This window comes from Orcinus orca, chromosome 17 (genome assembly GCF_937001465.1).
Source record: "Orcinus orca chromosome 17, mOrcOrc1.1, whole genome shotgun sequence".
Taxonomy (NCBI): domain Eukaryota; kingdom Metazoa; phylum Chordata; class Mammalia; order Artiodactyla; family Delphinidae; genus Orcinus; species Orcinus orca.
The window spans coordinates 46,731,441-46,754,399 of record NC_064575.1 but is presented as its reverse complement, the minus strand read 5'-3'; the positions used below and the strand labels follow the sequence as shown (position 1 = coordinate 46,754,399).

Here is a 22,959-nt window from a genome sequence, read left to right as displayed (position 1 = left end):
TATCAATATTAAATATGATGGAAGCACCAAACGATAAGAGCTACAAACTACATGAAGCAAAAGATAGAATTAAAAGAAGAAATGGACAAATACACAATTATAGTTGGAGAATTCAACATCCCTCTCTCAACTATTGATAGAACTAGACATAGAGTCAGCAAGAATATAGATCATCAAGCAACAGAATTTAATTAACGTTTATAAAACATTTCACCCAACAAGAGCAGAATACATATTCTTTTCAAGTGCTCATAGAACATATGCAAAGATAGGATTATATCCAAATTTCACATTTAAAAAAATCCACTAATCAGATCTATTGATACTTTAAATATCTAGATATAAATACTGGGGTTTTTTGGAGTTATTTTATCAAAAGCAAAGATTTCAAATGAAATTTATTTCACGTTCATTGGGAATGATGTTGACTGCATCTGCCATCTCTGATAACTTCTTTCTTTCTTGCCCAGAGAGGGCACAGCAAATTAAGGCAGGGGAGGCACTCACTTTAAATAAACAAAAGTTATGAAAATCTGGATTTACAGAGAAGATACTTTCACATTCCCAGATGTTTTCGCAAAAGGTTGGCCAAAATATTGTTTTATTGGAAGCTCCCCAATTTTAGCCTAAATTCTCTCTCCTAACTGAATAGTACTGTTTACAGTTTCCTACATTAAAGCACATGTACAGTGGCTCTGATGAAAGTTTGTCATTTACCTTCTCTGGGAACACAAACATAAACTCATAAGCACACATTTGATCACTACTGTCACACAGCAGCAAGATGAAATTTGAGCCTGTAATTCAGCAAAGGATATATGCACATACATTTCATTTCTTCAAGCTCTCAGCCCCTCAACTGACCAGACTGCTCTGGTTATGAGTGACAGAAATTCAAATCAAACTTGCTTAAGGGAAAGGGAGGAACTTCCTGGAAGGCCCATAAAACCCAACTGTCGGCAGGACAAGGGGTGCCAGTGGAAATCGGGTACAATGGAACCATGAATTAGATGTCTTTAGGACTTTCTCTTCCACTCTCTTTCCTTTATTTCTACTTCTTTCTAAATAGGAATTTCATTTCTCAGATTTCCACGTGGCTGAAAGCATGGCCACCAGTCGTTCTTGAGACTCACATCTCTTGCCATCTATGTGTCTGTTTCCCCAGCTCCAGCTCAAATACTTTCGGGAAATGAGAGAGATGCTGGTTCATAAGACAGCAGGTGGTAGATATATGCTATAGTCTCACGGTTCCATCCGCCACAAACACCTCTTCAAACCCTAATCCCCATGGTGAATACCTAGTTTACTTTAAAGGTTCCATTTAAGCATCATTTCCTCTAAGAAATTCTTTTCTAGAGTCTTCTCCTTACGATATAGATTAACACTGTTCTTTGGATCCCTACATACCTTCTATGTATTTACCTCTATCATGGATCCGGTGATGCTTTATTTTGCTTATTTGTTTACAGCTCTCTTTCTACTGGACGCTGGCATCATAGACATCTTTGCTTTCCCACCCTAACAGCGCAGCTAGTTTGCTGAATGACTGCCGACGATTTTTTTTTTTTAAACAAAACCCATTGCACAACTCATTCCAGGTGTAGACAATGAGTAGTTGGAACCATCAATGTGCTCACTAATGTGCATGAAGTAGTGACTACAGTAGCAGAAGAAATCGCTGATGTTCACCCAGGAAGAATGAAAAGGCCTGCCCCAGGCTAGGGTCACACTTAGCATTTAATTTGCATTCTCTACTCCCTAGTGTGGTTTCCTTGGTTCAGGAGAGATAAAACTCCAAACAGAAAGTGTCATGTCAACCTCAATGGTGACTTAAATCACTACTAAATATCTAAGCAGTTACATCCCAGAAATGTCATTGAAAAAAATTCCCATCTAGGGAGTCTGCATCAAGATTAAAAAATTCAAAACTCAAGACACACACACACACAAAGCAAAAAGGACCCTTCCCCTTTCCCCCTTGAACAAAGAGGGGAAAAGATGAAGGAAGAGCCAAGTGATTTTTTTTTTTTTCTTTAATAGTGGGAGAAAATTTACCACGGACGAGAGATGCCCTTTGCCCCAGATAATAAGTTCTCCACATCTAGGAGCTCTGGGCAACTGCAGAACCAAGCTCAGGCCTCCCAGTGGCCTATGGACTGCTCTGTGGATAAGACAGGAGAGTGGCCTTTCAGCAAAGCAGCCATCCCTCAGAGCCACGCCTGCCCCAATTTCCTTTTCCCTCCTGTTTCTCCATCCTGCTCGATGCATTTTCTAGGAACATTCTATGAACCTGGACCAGTGCAGCTGACTTGGGGGGCGGATTAGTTGCAATAGTAAATCTTTTCTGGTGGGAGCAAAATAGGTATCTTTGACCTCCAGTTTTTCACCAGGACCTAGCTGGATTGATCCGTCAGAGCCCATACTCCAAGGCACACAGTGGCTTAATTTTCCCTCTGACGTTCAGGCAACACAGCATAAATTCCTCTATTGCTCATCCATCCTCTCTCACTCTCACTTACAGGCACAGACATGAAAAAGTCAGAGAGAATAAGAACTAGCTCCCCAAAGCAAGTTTACAAGGTGAGCTGAGCAGCTGCGTGGGGCATCAGTGCATACAGGACATCACTAGAACAACTCAGAAATGCGTTTCTATTAACTCAGGTCCCACAAGCAATTCCTCACATAACCAGTAGATGTGAACTGGTCCCACGTCCACAGAAAAAGTGGGGAAAATAGTCCTCACCAGCACCAGCTCCATCCACACTAAATTAATCTTGAAAATTTATTTAAATGAATATGAGTTTGGACAGGCTAAATTATTAGTCTGCCTCATATTCCTTGGTCGAGTACAAGTGCCCACTTCTCTTGTTTATTATGGTTCATATCTGAGCTAACCAATCAGAAAACAAAATGGAAATCTTGTTTTACTTCGTATCTGTCCAAAGCCAAGAGAAAAAAAAATTTAAAAAGAGTGTCAAGATGATTTAGAACTCTATTTCAAGTTTTTGCTCAGAGGCATGGTCACTTGCAGTGTGGTTTACTGGCTTCTAGTTTATTCTCCTCCTCTCTTCTGTTGCCTCTTCACTGTTTGAGGAGGGGGAAAAAAAAGGAAACCAAGACGGTGAAAGAGAAAGCTGATGGGGTGGACTAAAGTTTGATTGATGCTTCAGAATATACCATTTTGGACAAACAGTACTTTAAAAAAAAAGATTTATGAAGAATGATCAAGTGTGACCACTCACTTCTCCAAGAGTTTTTTATTTTTAATAAAAGGGGGTTATGAGAACATTTCTTCAAGAAGTGACCTCCTCTAATGTATTTAAAATACACATCAGAGTCAAATACAGATGGAAATTGAATATATGCCTAAGATGGCTGATGATATTGGTTCACGTGGATCTATACCTCACATCTTGCTTCAAATTCGTTCCATGTAAGAAATCAAAACACAAAAGATACTAATAGAAATCATGGGAGAAAAGATTTTCTTATAACCTTCAAGTAGGCAAAGAATATAAAGAATTAAATCAAAGGATAATCAAATAGCTTTTACATATATGAAAAGGTGTTCAAATTCATCCATAATAAGACAAAGTAAACTATTCTGAGAAGTGATGTAAGTACATAAATCCTGTGTTCCATTCTACCCAGGAAATCCTTATAAATATTGACAAAGGCTATTATGCTGGCTTTTCACAGAACACTACATGGAATGGTGGCTTAAATGACTTCAGTTATTAAAGGAAGGTTTGACTTCAGAAGGCTGGAGGCCTTAGCTGTATTTGGATTACAATTGCAAAATAAGAAAGATAACATATTCCCACTAAATTAAAATAATGTTCTTAGAATAAAAATTAAGAATATTTTTCCAATATGATCTTTTTCAAATTGTATTATTAAGCTAAAATGCAGACTAAAAAAAACTACCCAAAATATATCAATTTTGTATATTATATGTATGCCAAGGAAAATATTGGAAGGACAGAGACTAAAACGTTAATGGTGGTTATTTCTTACCTGGTAAAATTATAGTTGATTTTTAAAAGGTTTTCCTTTATGCTTTTGTGTTTATTTTTCCCCCAAGATTTCTGCAATGAGCACATGTAAGTTACTTGTGTAAAAAGAAAATAAATACATTAATTTTAGAAAATGATCTCTCAGTAAAGAGAGAATTACGCACTCTCCCTAACCAAGACTCAAACAGATCTAACGACCACATGGAATAGCTTATAAGAAAGGAGTGGAGGAGGTGTCTTTATATTGCCTGAGAACTTTCTCAGCTTATTAGTCCACTTAGAAGATTAACATAGGATAAAACCACTGCAGCAAGAAACAAATGTAAGATATAGTAAAATAGCTTCTCAAATCATTAATGTTGAGTCCTAAAGAATCTTTGTAGCACCCATAAAAGAGATCTTGTGGTTTTAAAAAGCTCTAAAACTTGCTCTCCGAGAAATTCAATCTGTAGGCCTGTGTTTAAACACACAGGTTATTATTATATAACTAAGCAGCTGGGAAGATTAATCGTGATTAAAAATAAAAAGGAAAACACACAGAACACCAAGGCAGGACTTGTTTAATGAGAGAAGGGTAACTCAAAGGAAAACAGTATTTGTACAGGGTAATAAAAAGTCAACCCACAGACTTATCAAATAAGAATAAAAATATTCTATCTCATATCTGATTCAAAAGGTACGCTTATCAAAGATACGATTACACTAGAAATAACGCAAACAATATTCATAAGCATATACACAAAATGTATTATGGACCTTTTGTGATTTATTTCCAAATCTCATGCCATTATTCAAATCCAAACACCTTAATATGTCTATGATTTACCTTTCCAGCCTTACTTTTCTTTCCTCACACCCTGCTTTCCAATTGTACCTGATAATAGTTGCTTGAACACCATATACACTGTCTACTCACATTTTTTTTTTTTTTTTTTTGGCTGCATTGGGTCTTCGCTGCTGCTCACGGGCTTTCTGTAGTTGCGACAAATGGGGGCTACTCTTCGCTGCGGTGCATGTGCTTCTCATTGCAGTGGCTTCTCTTTGTTGCAGAGCATGGGCTCTAGGGGCACAGGCTTCAGTAGTTGTGGCACGCAGGCTCAGCAGTTGTAGCACACGGGCTTAGTTGCTCCATGGCATGTGGGATCTTCCCGGACGAGGGCTCAAACCCTTGTCCCCTGCATTGGCAGGAGGATTCTTAACCACTGTGTCACCAGGGAAGCCCTGCCCACCACATCTTTGACATGAACTTCCAGTTTGCCCTGTACATATCAGCCCCAACCCATTTCCTCGGATCCCACTATCCCACCTTATACTCTGGTATGTTCATTCAGACCATAAAGGTTTATGGAGTAGCATCAGGATCCATGATAGGTTCTGGGGACACAAAGATGAATAGAACATTCTCTTGCACTCAAAAGAACTTTGGCTGAGTGAGGGACAGATGTGTAAACAATAGTTAAAATACACTTGGCGTGCAGGGAGAAAGCACGGCTATGCTTAGTGAAACCAGCCTCTGGTTGGTGATCACTTATTAATCCATCATCCACAAATTCTCCTAAACCACTGCTTGCAAACTCGAGTGCTTACAGAGTAAGCAGGTAACACGAATTTATGAATCAGGTTGGGTGTGAGATAGTAGCTCATGCTGAGACCTGTAGCCAAATGGAGAGTACCTGTCCTGTCTGAAGGCATTCAATTGCTCACTCTTTTTCAAATGCCATGCCCGAATAACAGAATATGCCTGAAGGCCTGACTTGGTTCAGGCTGCCGGTTTGCGACTTCTGTATACTAAGATTAACAACGTCGTTTAATGTTTACTACGTGTAGGTCCCTCTTCTAGGCACTTTGCAAGTATTAACTTACTCCTCACAGCAACTGTGTAGGTGGATATTATGATTTTGCCCATTTTACAAAGGCACAACTTAGGGACAGGAGGGTTCTCATAACTTGCTGAGGTCACACATCTATTAGGGTGGTGAAACTGGGAACTGAACCCAGTCAGGCTCCTTCACAGCCCACACTCTTAAAAGAAGTACTTCATAGCACTATACTGCTCTGTATCTAAACTTTCAAAATTCCTTTATTCAGCTTAAACTACATAATGAATTACATATTTTAAAATGTGCCAAACATTATTCTTTTGGATCAAACTTTTTTAATTGGTATAAACAGACATGATGCAAAAATTTGACCATCTATCTGTTCACCTCTCCATAAATTTCATTACAGTCCTTGCTTACCACCATCTTTCTCATTTGAAGATCTTAATTCTTTAGAAAGAACTTTGCAGTTATACTCCAAGAAATACATATTCATTATAGGAGAAAGCAGGTAGAGTTAAGTGTTATTTAAGGTATCTTCACAATGACTCCCCATCTCCTCTCCGTTCCCTCCAGTCTACCTCTGACATCCTTCCCAATTCTGGGTGTATGTGGATTATTAGTCCTCCAAACAGTAGGACAATGTTTTGCTTTGTTTTCAATAATTGTCAGCATAATGTTTACAACTCTGTGGATCTTTCTGGACAAGGCAATCAATCAGGCCATGTCTTCAGGGAAGTCCTATTTATATGAGCTAAAACAAATCCAAGGACACCTAGGCATTTGGTGAAACAGGCAAAATATAAACTCCCAAGTCTGTGATCTTAAGTCAAAATGTTTCACTAGACCAGGAGATGTAGCCACTTTTTATTCACAAACTTTCCTAAGAACTCTGGACGTTACATTATATTCTTTTTACTTAGGTAAGTTGAAGCCAAAACATGAAATCTTAGAGAGGCTATTGGTTCGGCCTCCTGGCCTTTGTTGCGACTGCTTCCTCGGCCAGGACCTCCCCACAACATCTGCACCCCCTTCCCAAACCCTGCTTCCTACCTGACCTTCCTGAAACTCCTCACACGCCCCCTCCTCTGAGAAAACTTTGACCTCCAAAGTGGTTACGTGTCCTTCCTATATATACCCAGTGACCAGCACTTAATATCTATTTCAGTTGTTTACTTATTTCTCTAATTTGTAGTTGGAATTTATGTAGTAATTATACTTCTTAACCTAATTTGTACCTGAAATTTATGCAGTAACACTTATTTCTGGAAAAAACTTGTGCCCTTGAGCTTTTTAACTTGCCTGTTCATTTTACAATCTCAAGAATAGTAAAAATATATGGGTTGTGGGCTTTGGCATTGAACTAATGTGGGTTTGGCATCCAGCTCTAGTTCTAATGGCTGTGTGACCTTGAACTGAGGCAGTTTTATCCTTTGGAAAATAAAGACCTACTGCTCTGTGAATATTAAAGCTTAGGAGCGCAAGAGCATATCACCTGTCCAAGTTCGTGCTAAGGGTTAACTGCTGTTGTATTTCTCAAGAGTAATTTAATTTCATCAAAAGGAGAGATTTAACCAATAGAAAAAATAATGCCAGCTGATTTGGAACTACTCAAATGCATTTTATGATAAGCAACTTTACCTACATTGAGATTAATACTTAACATTTGTTATCTGTTGCTCTCTACCTATTCAATATCAAAATACATCTTAAATGGTTTGAAAATGTATCTGACTCCTTTAAATGCTCTAAAAAAGAGATCTGAAAAATGAAAAACAATGTTGGCACCATCTACGGGAGTATCTTTTATGCCAGGAAATTAATAGTACAGTAAATGTCACCGAATAAGACCCTATCTTAATCTCTAGGAGACTGGAAACGTCAGTTCATCCAACTCTCTAAGCATCAAATTTCAAACAGCTTAGAAAGTATTTTGAAATTATTTACTTAAAGTAAATTGGCTTCTGAGCCAGTAAAAAATCCAGTAATCCAGTTGAGTGTTTAAACCCCTCTTTTTAACCCTTCTTACATAGGAACTAAGATGCTTAGCGATTGATTGCTGCCAGATTTAACCTGGTAAGAGCCACAGACAATTCTTACTAATAAAGACTATCTCTAATGAATTTTCAACTCTGGACCATTCAGAATCCCAAGAGGAAATGTGTCCCACTTCCCTGGATTTTCCTCTTTTAGATAAGCTTTAAGCTCTCTAAAGCCACAGGATTAAATAAGAGGATATTCTTTCAGCATCAGTATAAACCAAAAGTACACTAACATAAACAACAGCACTGTATGTTCATTCATTTATACATTTATTAATCTCCACTTGCTCTAAATCAGAAGCCATACGAGGTGCTGGGGGAATCCTAAGATGAATAAAACTATGTATTCTTGCCCTCAAGCAGTTCTCCATTTGAATTTTATTTACAAAAGTGTAATACTTTAAGCCATCATTAATTCACAATTGAAGTAGGCACTAATTCATAGCTGAAACCAAAGGCTTGAGATGGCATAGAGAAATGGTACAGCGGAGGTGGGAGTGGGCAGGAAACATGACCACTAAAAAGAAAGGAAAAGGAAACTAGGGCATAATTCTGGTTTTAGGAGTCAGAGATTCATTCAGAGTCCAGATCTGCCAACTACCAGCAATGTAAACAATTTTGGTTTTTGCAATTAGTATGTACGTTATAATTAAAAATTTTTAATTACCAAAAATGTTCCTTGTTTCACAGTTTTGAAGATCAGATGAGAACACTGTAAAGTATACAGCACAGAGCTTTTTAGTGGGAAGCTCAACTAGTATAGTAGTTTTAAAAAATGTAGTATCCCCTTAATGAATATTCAATACAATTTTGTTAATTTAATTTACATTAATACACTTTTTTGTGTGTGTGTGGTACGCGGGCCTCTCACTGTTGTGGCCTCTCCCGTTGCGGAGCACAGGCTCCGGACGCGCAGGCTCAGCGGCCATGGCTCACGGGCCCAGACACTCCGCGACACGTGGGATCTTCCCGGACCGGGGCACAAACCCGCGCCCCCTGCATCGGCAGGCGGACTCCCAACCACTGCGCCACCAGGGAAGCCCTACATTAATACACATTTTGTTAATACAGTTTTGTTCATCATGATAATGCTCAGTAATAGAGAGTGAAGCAAAAGGGTAAACAAAAAAGTAAAAGCCTTCAAATCGGCCAGATCTAAAGTCAAGTTAGGGTTCGAGCTCTTGAAAGAAGTTATTTTATCATCATGGACAAATTTTCACAGGGTGGTAAAGATTAAATGTTAGAGATACAAGGCCCTCAACACAGCGACTGACACTCCTCAAATATTAACTTCACTCTTCATGATCCCTAAATAAATGCATTTCCCAGCTGTCCTGGACGCCTGGGTTTTGGCTGCTCACCATGCAAACCCAGTACTTCTTGAGCCCCTTCCCCATTCTTCTCTAAGTGTGAGGACGGGAGGAGACGTGCTTCCCCCTGCCCTCTGCTGGCTGAAGCATGGCCTGCAGCCTAAACACAGCTAAAACGATACTCCCTCCTGGGGCTCAGACTCTGCAGGGATGGCACAGCAGACACTGGGCTGCTGGTGACAAGGGCGGTGCCTGCAGCATAATCTGGGCATCACGGCCCCACAGCAACTTCTCATTAATTCTGTGACCTACACACTCATCCAATAAGTGAATTTTCTCCTTAAACAGTAAACAGTTCCTGTTGTTTGTAAACAAGAACCCTAAACTAGTACACTTTTGTAAAACTAATAAAAGTAAATATCAGTGCCACGAAATTATTTTAATATCTTTTTCTCCATGACTGAATATACAAAGATAATGGAAGTAAAGTATTCTTCTGCTGTAAAGATGGGTGGAATATATCAAAATCCACTTGTTGAATTTTCTTTAAATAGTCCTCCAGAGCAACCTGAAAAAAGAGAATAATGGTCACTAGATCACAGAATGATTAAGTCTTTAAAAGAAACAAAAACAAACCCAGCAGGTATTAAGGCTATTTTAGTTTTCCTGAGATGGTCTTCTACATACTAAGAATGTAAATGAAAATTTTAAAAGAGAGAGAGAATAAAGACATCTTCTAAGAAGTTTTCTATGAAGCCAGTAAAACTATGTCACAGATCTAGTACTAGAAACATCAAGCCAATTCTGATCATAATTTAGTGTTCTGGTCAAAATGTGACAGAGAAATTATTTGCCAGGTCTTATTACTAGATTCTGTAGAATACAAAAGGGGTGTTTCATTTGAGGAAAATGACCCACCCCCCACACACACACAGAAACACACAGTGCCATGAGGGGGAGCTCAAGTTGTTTCTTTAAAAAATTATTTTGTGAAAAAGTTTAAAGGGTGTCCATGTTCTTGCTGGAAAACAATTTGCAGCCAGGGAGAACAATCACAGGTCCCTATAAATGTCACACCATGCTCCCCCCATCACACAAAACTTGACAAAGCTTTCTCTGGGATCGGGGGCCAGGATGGAAAACACTGATGATGGGCAGTGCTCTTTATGCTTTTCAATCTTACTAATTTGTACATTTTTATTAAACAGAGAAGCCACCTACTTTTGCACTGCACAATGTGAAGCGGCCCCACCGCCTTCTCAGCCCACGTGTACAGCTCCCCTTAGAGTTCTGCAGCACAACCTGTGTGACCCACAGAGAGCATATGCTTGTCCAAAGGACTGTGTGTTCTCCCAGACTTCTATACACTATAAACGGATGAGTGTACATACAAACAAATTCACTCTCTACTTTTGAAACCCTGCACTTCTATATATGTACAGCAAGAAACATGTGCATTAATGTGCACAAATGCAAAAAACCTGGAAACAATCCAGAAGTTCTTTGACAAAAAAATAAATGTTCACACAATGAAATATTAAGCTGCCATGAAATAAATGTAGCTAGATGCAATAATATGGATAGATCTTAGAAACACTCTGTGTGTGTGTGTGTGTGTGTGTGTGTGTGTGTGTGTGTGTGTGTGTGTGTAACCCAGAAGACATAAACAGAAAATGATCCATTTTTATACAGCTCAAAAAAAAAAAAAAAAAAAACCTAAGGGACTTCCCTTGTGGTGCAGTGGTTAAGAATCCGCCTGCCAATGCAGGGGACATGGGTTCGATCCCTGGTCCAGGAAAATCCCACACGCCGCAGGGCAACTAAGCCCATGTGCCACTACTGAGCCTGTGCTCTAGAGCCCACAAGCCACAACTACTGAGCCCACATGCCACAACTACTGAAGCTTGCGTGCCTAGAGCCCGTGCTCCACAACAAGAGAAGCCACCGCAATGAGAAGCCCGCACACCACAACAGAGTAGCCCCCGCTCTACGCAACTAGGGAAAGCCCACGTGCAGCAACGAAGACCCAATGCAGCCAAAAAAAAAGCAACATTTTGGTTAGGAATACATAAAATAGGGAAAAGCTTTTCTAGAATAAAAGCAAGATAATAAATACAAAATTCAGGATAGCTACTTGGAGGAGGAAGGCAGAGTCAAGGGGATGAGATTGGGAAAACACATGAGTGCAATTTAATGGTGACATTCTAGTTCCTGGATTAAGTGGTGAGTTCATGGGTGTTCATTATGTTATCCTTTATAATACATGCATACATATATATTCATTTGTAGATATCAAATAAAAAACACGTTAAGAGAAAAAACTTTGAAGATATTTTAGTGTACTTTCACATGTTCTCTTTTATTTTTGGAAAAAAGAGCTCATGTTATTCATAATGTTCTATAACCTGCTTTTTAAAAAAATTAATTCATATACTATTATTAACTTTCCATCTCTAAGAACTTTATTATGTTCATTTTAATAGTTTTATAATATCCAATTATAAAGAATAGTTAATGAAATTAAGATACAAGCACGAGAGTATTATACAGCCATCAAATATTGTATTAATATCTCTAATGATGTGGTTAAATGTTTGATAAATAGGACACTGCCATATAAAGTGTGACTTTAAATATACACAGAAATTCATTTAAAAGAAAGAACAGTGTACATAGCATTTACCTCTGGGTCTGGGAATTGTAGGTGATTGTTATTTTCTTCTAATATTCTTTTTATATTTTCCAAATATTATGAGAATGTAATGCTTTTATAATTAGGAGAAAATTCCATTAAAATACAGATGAAACATGACCTCAAAATTAGAGCTCAACTGGGCATTCACAAATTAGGATTTGGTTCATGGTTAATGGTAAATAAATTGTTCAAAGTAACAAATTCATTGCGAAATTCTCAAAGACGTTACAATTTCTGGGCTTCCCTGGGGCAGTGGTTGAGAATCTGCCTGCCGATGCAGGGAACACGGGTTCGAGCCCTGGTCTGGGAGGATCCCACATGCCACGGGGCGACTGGGCCCGTGAGCCACAACTACTGAGCCTGCGCGTCTGGAGCCTGTGCTCCGCAACAAGAGAGGCCACGATAGTGAGAGCCCCGCGCACCGCGATGAAGAGTGGCCCCCGCTTGCTGCAACTGGAGAAAGCCCTTGCACAGAAACTAAGACCCAACACAGCCAAAAATAAATAAATAAACCAATGAACCGACATTTAAAAAAAAAAAAGATGTTACAATTTCTGAATATAGCTTCTTAAAACCTCGTCTATAGAGCACAACATACTCTACCCTAGATTAGTCATTTTCAAACCATTTTTAAACAGCAAAACCTTTTCTTTGAACAAAGTAATTAACAGATGCTCCATATATAAAACAAATGAGAAGAGATGTGCCCCAGCTGGAATGAGGGTGTAGGATAGAAGCAGCTCCTCGGAAATTACCATGTAGTCCCTCCACTTTCTCCTGGCACAGGACGGAAACAGAGCTGGGCTCCAGCCCCTAGAGTTTCTGATCCATTAGGTCTGTGGTGGATCCCAAGATCCACATTTCTAACAATATCCGAGGCATATATTGCTGGCCCGGGGACCACACCACTAGCCTAAGATAGTGGTTCTTAGGCCTAGCTGCACTTCATTATTACTGGGGGAACTTTTAAGAAGTATCAGTGCCTAGATCCAACCTCTTTGATATGATTTAACTGGTTTGGGGACAGGCCCAATATTGCTTTGTTTTGCTTTAAAAGTTCCCCAAGTGATTCTAATGGACAAGCAGAGTTGAGAACAACCTATTTCACAAAAGTGAACAAAACAGACAAAGTCTTGAACTTTCTTAGAGCTTATAAGTCAAGACAGGTGATGGGTACTTCCCCAGAGGTCCAGTGGTTGGGACTCCACACTTCCACTGCATGGGGTGTGGATTTGATCCCTGGTTGGGGAACTAGGATCCTGCATGCTGTGTGGTGCAGCCAAAAAAAAAAGAAAAGAAAAAAATAGAAAAAAAAAAAGAGAGACAAAAGAGATGATAGTACATCACCAAATAACCAAATAAATAACAATTAAAAATGGTGATACAGAACAATGTGTTGACACAGAAAGAGATGCTCGACACCTCATTTATACAAAAAATACATATATAATTACATGAACATAAGAAGTCCAGAAAGATGAACAGACATTATCTCTGGAAAGGACAGAACTGTGAGAGCATTCTAATTTCTTTTGCCTCCTCTTATGTGAACATCTAAAACATTAACATATTACTTTTATAATAAGTGAACCCAGAAAAGAAAGAAAATGATTTCAAACACTCAGATCTGAGACCCAGGATAGAAGATGTGAAAGGACAGAAATGAATCTTTAAATATATTTTAGGGAAAAATGTAGAAGGTATGTTTGGTACTGTAGAAAATGCATGAATTTTCCATTTTCAAACATCACAGATCTTTGAACCTTGGTTTCTATCTATAAAATGAAGTAAACCACACCTAGGAATAATGTATGTAATGACCTAGCTCAGAACCTGTCCCACAGTAGGTGCTACTAACCGGAAGCTATTCTCATTTCTTTATGCATTTTACCACAATGGTTCCTGAACCAGGCTACACATCAGAATCACCTGGGGAATTTTTAAAAATCACAGACCCTCTTAGAAATGCTCCCCTCCCCAACCTCAAGAGTCTTATTTAGTAAGAAGACCCCAGGAATCTGTATTTTTGAAGAAGCCTTCCAGATTATTCTGATGCAGCCAGCTCAGCACTGGTCTGTGAACCACTTTCGGGAACCAGTGCTACAATATGGTCACTAAGGAGAAAAAATATAATAGACTATTAAGTCATACTTATATGGCCATAAGTAGCCTAACACTCCTATGAGGTGGTTTCTCCTATGATTCCCATCTTACCTATGAATAAACTGAGGTACATAGTGATTAAGGAACTTGTTCCACAGCTAGTAAGTGGCAAAACAGATTCAAAACGATGCAGTATGGCTGCAGCCAGTGCTAATGACAATTCCACTCACCTGCCTCTGGGGAACAGAGGCATGACCTTCACCAAAAGCAGAATGTAACTAACAAAACATACCACAGGGAGGAAAACAAACAAAGACTCCAAACTAAAGAACTGAACTGGGAACCTTATAAAATAGAAAAAAAAAATTATACACATCTGCTTCATTAATTAAACAACCTTCTCTGTTAATCTACTTACCGTCTGAAGGAAAGCAGGAAATGCTTTCACAGGAACACTTTTGTGGAAGGACCTAGCCTAAAAAAGGAAGACAAAAGGAAACTGGTTTGAAATACAAATATTTCTGGAAATAAACACTCTCCCTCTGAAAGTGAACACAAAGCAACACCAGCAGTTTAAATCAGCACTGCTAGGGACGCTCTCGAAAGCAAGAAAATAATTCTCATCTCCTGTTGGTTGAGATTAATTTGCCAAACCTAAAGGAATCAGGAAAAGGTACTATATTAAGAATTCTCTTCTTTCTTACATTTGGTTTTGACATTTCCAACTGCCTTATAACTTTGACCCCCCCAGCTCTGTGGTAAGGGGTAAATGAAGACATACAGGTGACCCTAGAATAACATGGGTTCACTTACATGCAGATTTTTTTCAACAGTAAATACTACAGCACTACATGATCCTTGGTTGGTTGAATCCACCTTGGATACAGAAGACCACCTATAAATTATACATGGATTTCCAACTGCGTGGAAGGTTGGAGCCCTTAACCCCTGTGATTGTTCAAGGGTCAACTGTACTCACATACAAGTCCCAGCACCTTCCCAGCTTGGATGTCACTCCCTCCTGTCTTGATGAATATAAGATCCTTCTAGCTGATCTTCCTGCCTCTGTGTTCCCCAACCTTTAATTCATGCCCCAGAGCCAGAGCCAGCCAAATTCATGTCCTAAAGTCACTGTTTTACTTTTTCTTTCTTTAACTTAACTCCCTGATAGATCATGTCCCAAATATTCATCTTGGAATTCAAAGGCCTACACATCTTGAATCTAACCTCAATCCAACCTAACACCCTACTACTCTGGACTACAGAGCCCTGATGCACTCAGGCTGACGCCCATCATCCAGCCCTCACCACGCCCACTTCTGTCTCAAGGTCTTTGGTTATACTGTCAGATACTGCTTCTTACTCCTGACTCACTTACCCCACTTACTACAATTGCTCTCTTCGAGACCATCCACAATTTACTAATCATCATACCTATCTTTTCTCTCAATCTCTCCAAGAAATGCAAAATTTCAGTATTCCCCATTCTTGGAACTTGCTCCTCCCTAGGTTTCCAAGACACTGACTCTGAGTTCTCCCACTTCTTTTGATCATTCTTTCCTTCTGCTTCTTCCTATTCAATGGCCCTTCCTCCTCCTACCTGAGAAATGGAGGTGGGCTCAAGGTTCTGCCTTTGGTCTTATGGTTTAAATGTATATTCTCCTTGGACAACAGCATAGCCACACTTAGAGCTTTAAACATAAGCCTTCCACCTGGATGACTCCCCAATCCGTACCTCCAGTTCTGACCTCCTCTTAAAGTCACAATCCTACAATCTGCATTTTAGCCCACCTCCCTAAATGCCCTCTAATCCCCTTACATTCAATGATGTCCAGCAGCTACTGATCAGCACCCAGCACACCACTGCTTTTTTATTGTAGTCTCTGACTGGCATCATCACCATCTATATTTGAACTCCATGCAGCCTTCGACTTTCCTGCTTCCTGATTCTGCTACAATCCAATCAGTTATCAAGTCTAGCTGATTCTTCCTCTGTTATATGTGTGTATGTATGTGTGTGTGTGTGTGTATATATATATATATATATATACACACACACACACACACACATTCACATACATACATATACATATAAAACATCTACCCTCTCTAAATCACTATTTTTTAATGACTTATTATAGCTTAATTAGTTGGTAAGTTTTAGTATTATAGCTTTAATATATTTAAGTTATATTAAATATGGCAATCACTTGTTTGTACTATCTGGGCTCTAATAACTTACATGTAAATTTTAGTTTCAGAAAACTATTTTGACTGAGCAACCTAGATAAGTTACATTCGCTCACATCTTGGAAGCATTTAGAGTAAAGCTACCAAGAAGGTTTAAGAATGCAACAAATCAGACACTTCTTTAAATGTGGCAGTAAGGAGATTATATACTAGAGATTATTATTAGAGCAAGCAGGATGAAAGCCAAATTATAGTATGGTGAATGGTACCATGGTGGTGAGGGCCTTGAGGTAAAATGAATGTAGAACACTTATGCAAAAAAGGTTAATTGGGAGGGGAAAATAAGAAACAGAAGGGTCCAATGGGCTGCCTGTAACTTCAGAAGGCAATAGCAACAAACCAGAAGATAAAAGGGGCAAGTTATCAGAAAGGCCAACTGAAAATACCAGCTGGGAACTGCTGACGATGCAAGGTCCTGGAAGAGTAGAAGAGGCATCAGCCTTAACAAGGCAGAAAGACACACTGTCCCCTGAGAGAGAAATAGTGAGCGGATGGATCAGAGAGGAGCCTAACTGAGGAAGCTGAGAGGGAGAAGGAGATTTTTTTTAAGTAGAAAAAGTTTATAATAATCCCTGAGATAAATCTATTGGGATTTCAGTGAGCGATGGATATGGACTGCCAAAGAGAGAACACTACAACCATGCTCTAGGAGTAGCCACAGCTAGAAATGATAGTTTCCTAAATGATTTGGCAAAAAGAGGCTACTTACATGCTTTAGGTGCAAGTGTGCCTGGCTGGCCATGTCATATACCACATCTCTCACATTTTTATCTTGGCTCTTCCGTAGAAAATCCTCTTGTGAAACACCATGCTGTGTGGGAAAATGTACATTACATCAGGATTCAAAAAGCACAATTAGAACTAGCTCAAGAAAACTGGTGATAGAACAGTATATACAGTATAATGCCTATTTTGTTTTCTTGGTTTTTGGTTTTTTTGGCCACGCCGTGCAGCTTGCATGATGTCAGTTTTCTTTCTTTTTTTTTTTAATATTTATTTATTTATTTGTTTGTTTCTTTGTTTGGCTGCACCAGGTCTTAGTTGTGGCACACATGGCATGCAGGCTCTTTCACTGCAGTGTGTGGGCTTCTCTCTAGTTGTGGTGCGCAGGCTCAGCAGCTGCAGCGCGAGAGCTTTCTAGTTGCGGCGCAGGGGCTCCAGAGTGCACAGGCTCAGTAGGTACAGCACTCGGGCTCTAGAGCATGCAGGCTTAGTTACCCCGTGGCATGTGGGATCTTAGTTCTCCAACGAGGGATCGAACCCACGTCCCCTGCATTGGAAGGCGGATTCTTAACCACTGGACCACGAGGGAAGTCCCCTATTTTGTTTTTTAAAATATATCTATATGTATGTGAGTGCGTATATAGACACACACAGACACTCTCTCTCCTGGAAGAATATGCAACAAGATGCTAACTAATGACAGTTGTAGGTGAAACAAAATAAAGCAAGAAACAAACAGATAAGAAGTTTAATAAACAGACAATAATGAACCTCCTCCAGAAAACAAAAGTTCTCATAAACAGTATTCTTTTTTAATGGATTATTTCCTCCTTTAAAATAAAATAAAGAACAGGCTAAGGTGACCACTAGGAATAATTACTGTAATTGCTTGAAAGGGAGTAAGGCATCAACATGTAAGTACACCAAGAGAGGTTCTCTGAACCTTCTTACTCATAGCTCCACCACAGACCTAAAATGCCTGACTGATAAAATTCTGACTTGATAACTCTGGAGCAAAAAAGCAATAAGCATGTGTTTCAAAACGGTCACTTGAATAGACTAAGCAGAGAACCAAGACAGGACGCCCCTCCCCATATTCTTGAGGTAAATAATTAAAGGGTACAAACAACGGCCTTACCAGCATACAAATATCCATGGGAAGGAATACTCTTCTTCTGCTACCATGATACGGCGTTGCTCTCAAGCAAGTTACAATGCCTTGTGCTTTTCCAATGTGACTTGCGGCATGATCTGCATGAAGATCCTTTATACCTATGATTTTAGAAATCAACTGGCTGCTCTTTTCTCTTTAAATGCATAACAAGTCAACAGAAGCAGCATAGAGAAGTGACCTAAACATGTAAAAGGTGTTTCTCCCATGTTTTATATCTGAAAAACAGGATGTATGAGAGCAAAACTGGGCACAAAGACAAGCTGACCATTTACCATAAACAGGTTTCTGAACTTCAACTTTTAAATAAAAGAGTTTTCCTTAGAGTACAGCACACCAAGAGCACATTTGGAATTTTAATTAGCTATCGTGAAAAACACTGCAAGTCTTGCATTTCTTCTCCTCAGTGCAATTTCCATATGACCTCATTTTAAGTATATGCTTAACAAACATTCTGCTCTTTGCTCCCTCCTTTCATTGTGTTGGCAAACATGTCACTGAATGTGCAGGCAGAACAGGCCTGGGAAATTTGGTAGGGACTTGGGTTGTTCTCTTAGGGTGACATAAAGACATATTACCTTCTTCAAATGGATGATATTGTCCTTGTCCCAAATAATTTCCTCATTACAATAAGACCTCACCAACTTAGAACAAAATCAAAGCAGGAAAAATACCATCTAAGTGGCATAGTTGTTTTTTTTTTTAAGACAAATCTCATAAAACTTTTAGATATACAGTTTTATTTCTTCTACCTTTTGTTTTTAAACATGGGGAAGTATTATTGACAGAGAAGGAAGGAGTCAGACCACAGGCCTTCCAAATTGTAGGAGATGCATAAAAAAATAGAATCATCTGCAATTACCAGATTATTAATTACAGCATTCTCATGAGGTAGCTAAAGTCCTTTTATGAGAGCCTGGGTATGGTGATTAGTCTACATTCCATTCCAAAGAAAGGTATATATTATATTCCCCTTCTTACTCAAAAAAAAAAAAAAAAAAAGCTATTCCTTTCTAGTTGGTGCAAAGAAAAACTTCAGTGTTAAACTGGTTAGATTGTCAAATTATGAAAAAGTGAAGTCTAAAAGGTGTTTTCTTAACAGTATGCAGGTTCCTTAAAAAACCAAAAATAGAGTTACCACATGATCCAGCAATCCCACTCCTGGGCATATATATCTAGAAAAGATGAAAACTAATTCGAAAAGATACATGCACTCCAATGTTCATAGTAGTGCTATTTACAAGCAACCTAAGTGTCCATCAACAGAAGAGTCAATAAAGAAGATGTGGGGCGTGCGTGTGTGTGTGTGTATATACACACACACACACACAATGGAATATGACTCAGCCATAAAAAAGAATGAAATATTACCATCTGTAGCAACATAGATGGACCTAGAGATTATCATACTGAGTGAAGTAAATCAGATAAAGACAAATATTATATAATATCACTTATATGTAGAATCTAAAAAATAATACAAATGAACTTATTTACAAAACAGAAACATACTCACAGACTTAGAAAACAAACTTATGGTTACCAAAGAGGAAAGAAGGGGAGGGGGATAAATTAGGAGTACGGGATTAACAGATAACACACCACTACACATAAAATAGATAAACAACAAGGATTTACTGTGTAGCACAGGGAACTATATTATCTTCTAATAACTATAATGGAAAAGAATCTGAAATACATATATATACGTATAACTGAATCACTTTCCCGTACACCTGAAATTAACACAAATTAACACGTTCTTGTACACCTGAAATTAACACAATTCTAATAACTATAATGGAAAAGAATCTGAAATACATATATATAACAATCACTTTCCTGTACACCTGAAATTAATCACTTTCCTGTACACCTGAAATTAACACAATATTGTAAACCAACTATACTTCAATTTAAAAAAAAAAGGTATTTTCTTTAAAAAAGAGAAGTATAAAAAAAAAAAACTTACCCAATATTTCTAGTGTTAGATAAAGAAGAGAGCTCTGTGTGTTTTCAGCATAATTTTCCAGTTCCTGGATGTTACGATATGCTTTGTCATCCAAATTTTTTTCCTACAAACAAAATGCTTTATTTGCTTGACGAATTGTCAATATTTTATTTTTAAAAGACACAATTTTTTTGCCCTAAAGAATTGAGTAATAAAGAATAAAAACTTTTAGTATAAGTTGTTTATTACACAATAAAATAAGATTAAAATAAAATTAAAACATTAAAGTCCTACATGTTCAATACTTACAAATCACCCCTCAAAATAATACCTCAGGAATAACCTCAATGCACAAATCACCACGGACATGGGGTTGGCTTAATTTTTACTTCCTTCTAAAAGCCTGCGGTATCATGAGAAATTGACAACTGAGCTCTTACTTAAGTACTTCAGACATTATCTCCTTAATCCTAACAACTCCTTCAAAAGGAATTAATACTTTTTTCATTTCGCAGATGAAGAAACTGAGTTACCAACAAGTTAAGGAATACGCCCAAGGTCGCACAGCAAATTAGTGGTGGGGAAAAGATTCAAACCCACATATTTTGACCATTAAGCCCGTGCTCTTAATAGGGAAAAGGTGCCTAGAAAAAGAAAGGAGATCACAACCAGGCCCTGCACCCCATTCCCCATAAAAGAAACTATGCTCAATAAACCAACGGTTGATTACCAGAACACACTATATTCAAGAAAGAGAAAAATGTAAATCTTAGAACATCTAGCAACTTTTATAATAATACATTTACAAAGACTTGATGGCCAAGGTAATATTATTCCTCCACCCCTTCCTCCTTTTTTACAATCAGGAGAAACTGGCACCAACAATGAATCCCAGGGGAAAAAATATGTTCCAGCTCCATTACATTTAAAAACAAACTGGAACATAATTCATATACCATAAAATTTACCCTTTTGAAGTATACAATTCAGTGGTTGTAGTATATTCACAAAGTTGTGCAACTATCACCACTAATTCCAGAATGTTTTCTCTTCATCACCTCAGAAAGAATCCTGTATCTATTAAGCAGTCACTTCCCAGTTCTCCCTTTCCTTGTCTCCTGACAAACCTCTAACCTACTTTGTCTCCATGGATTTGTCTGTTGTGAACATTTTATAAAAGTGCAATGATACAATATGTGGCTTTTTGTATCTGGCTTCTTTCAATTAGCATGTTTTCAAGGTTCATCCATGTTGGCACATCTTTTAGTATCTCATTCCTTTTAATTGAAGAAAATCTGAATAATATTCCACTGTATGGATACACACATTTTGTTTATTCATTCAACTATGAGTTGTTCCCACTTTTGGACTATTACGAGTGAACATTTGTGCACAAGTTTTGTGTGGATACGTTTTCATTTCTCATACCAACCTAGGAGTGAAATTGCTAGGTCTATGATAACTCTATGTTTAACTTTCTGAAGAACTGCCAAACAGTTTTTCCAAAGCAGCTGCACCACTTTACATTTCCATCAGCATTGTATGAAGGGTTCCAATTTCTCCACATCCTCACCAACACTCGTTATTGTTCATTCTTTTTATTATAGCCATCCTAATTGGTATGAAGTGGTATCTCATTGTGGTTTGGATTTTCATTTCCCTCATGAAAAGATGCTGAGCATCTTTTAAGGTGCTTATTACTTATCTGTATATCTTCCTTAGAGAAATGTTTACTCAAATCCTTTGCCCATGTTTAAGTTGGGTTATTTGTCTTTTTATTGTTGAATTATAAGAGTTCTTTATATATTCTAGACACTAGTCCCTTATCATATATATAACTGGTAAATATTTTCTCCCATTCTGTGGATTGTCTTTTGCTTTCTTGAAGTCTTTACTTTTGATGAAGTCCAATTATCTTTTTTTTTATTGCTTGTGCTTTTGGTCTCATATCTAAGAAGTCACTGCCCAACAGAAAGTTAAAAAGATTTATGCCTAGGTTTTCTCCTAAGACTTTTACAGCTTTAACTCTTACATTTAGGGCTTTGATCCATTTTGAGTTAGTTTTTGTACATGGTATGAGATAGGAGTTCAAATTCATTCTTTCGCATGTGGATATCCAGTTGTCCCAGCATTGCTTGTTGAAAAGGTTATTCTTTCCCCCACTGAATTATCTTCATACCCTTGTCAAAAATCAGCTGACTATCAATATATAGGTTTACTTCTGGACTCTCAATTCTATTCCATGCCGATATAGATGATCTATATGATCAGTATATATTGATCTATATGTCTATGGCAGGACAATACTACACAGTTGATTACTGTAACTTTATAGTTAAGTCTCAAAATTGGAAAATGTGAGTCCTCCAACTTTGTTCTTCTTTTTCAAGATTCTTTTGATGATTCTGGGTCCCTTGCATTTTCATATGAATTTTAGGTTCAGCTTGTCAATTTCTCCAAAAAAGGCAGCTGGAATTTTTATAAGGATTATACTGAATCTTCCAATCAATGCAGGGAGATTGACCCCAGTCCTTTACTTTTAAATATCCCTCTATACAAAAGCCAAATGTTATTTTCCATTAAACAATGGAAAAACTGCTATTTTTTCATTACGAAAAAAAGAGAGATTTTCCATTATCTCTGTCTTGAGTTCTCAAATTTTCTTTACCTCATGAAAACTGAAGACACCTGAAAAATACATTTTCTTAGTACTAATTAATTCTATAGGCCAACTGAGCAATTTTTTAAATGTTAAAGTCATTATCTCCTTTTTGCTTATATTATTACTACTATAGCCTATGGTTATTAATAGATTGTATCCAAATAAACTAAGTAAACTTACATTTTCAGGACAACAATATGTGATAAATATCAGGCC

General features: G+C 38.0%; 1 protein-coding gene and 1 non-coding gene across 6 annotated transcripts in view; both read right to left on the bottom strand.

Annotated features, from left to right (window-relative positions):
• Positions 1 to 4,559: 4,559 nt before the first annotated feature.
• Positions 4,560 to 22,959, bottom strand: part of NDUFAF6 (NADH:ubiquinone oxidoreductase complex assembly factor 6) — a 41,526-nt gene continuing 23,126 nt past the window's right edge. For 4 of the 5 annotated variants that reach the window (XM_004275370.4, XM_033438265.2, XM_033438266.2 and 1 more), the window contains 5 exons: positions 20,103 to 20,205; positions 18,098 to 18,231; positions 16,946 to 17,047; positions 14,405 to 14,461; positions 4,560 to 9,756 (listed from right to left, as the gene is read on the bottom strand). In XM_004275370.4, the coding sequence (XP_004275418.1) occupies positions 9,628 to 9,756; positions 14,405 to 14,461; positions 16,946 to 17,047; positions 18,098 to 18,231; positions 20,103 to 20,205 (525 nt within the window). In that variant the 3' untranslated portion in view covers positions 4,560 to 9,627. The remainder of the gene's footprint in view (positions 9,757 to 14,404; positions 14,462 to 16,945; positions 17,048 to 18,097; positions 18,232 to 20,102; positions 20,206 to 22,959) is intronic. The other variant, XM_033438264.2, reaches the window with a different exon arrangement.
• On the bottom strand, positions 16,218 to 16,341 carry LOC117203513 (small nucleolar RNA SNORA14). Its single transcript, XR_004486297.1, has one exon. It is a non-coding gene; the product is annotated as a small nucleolar RNA SNORA14 (small nucleolar RNA).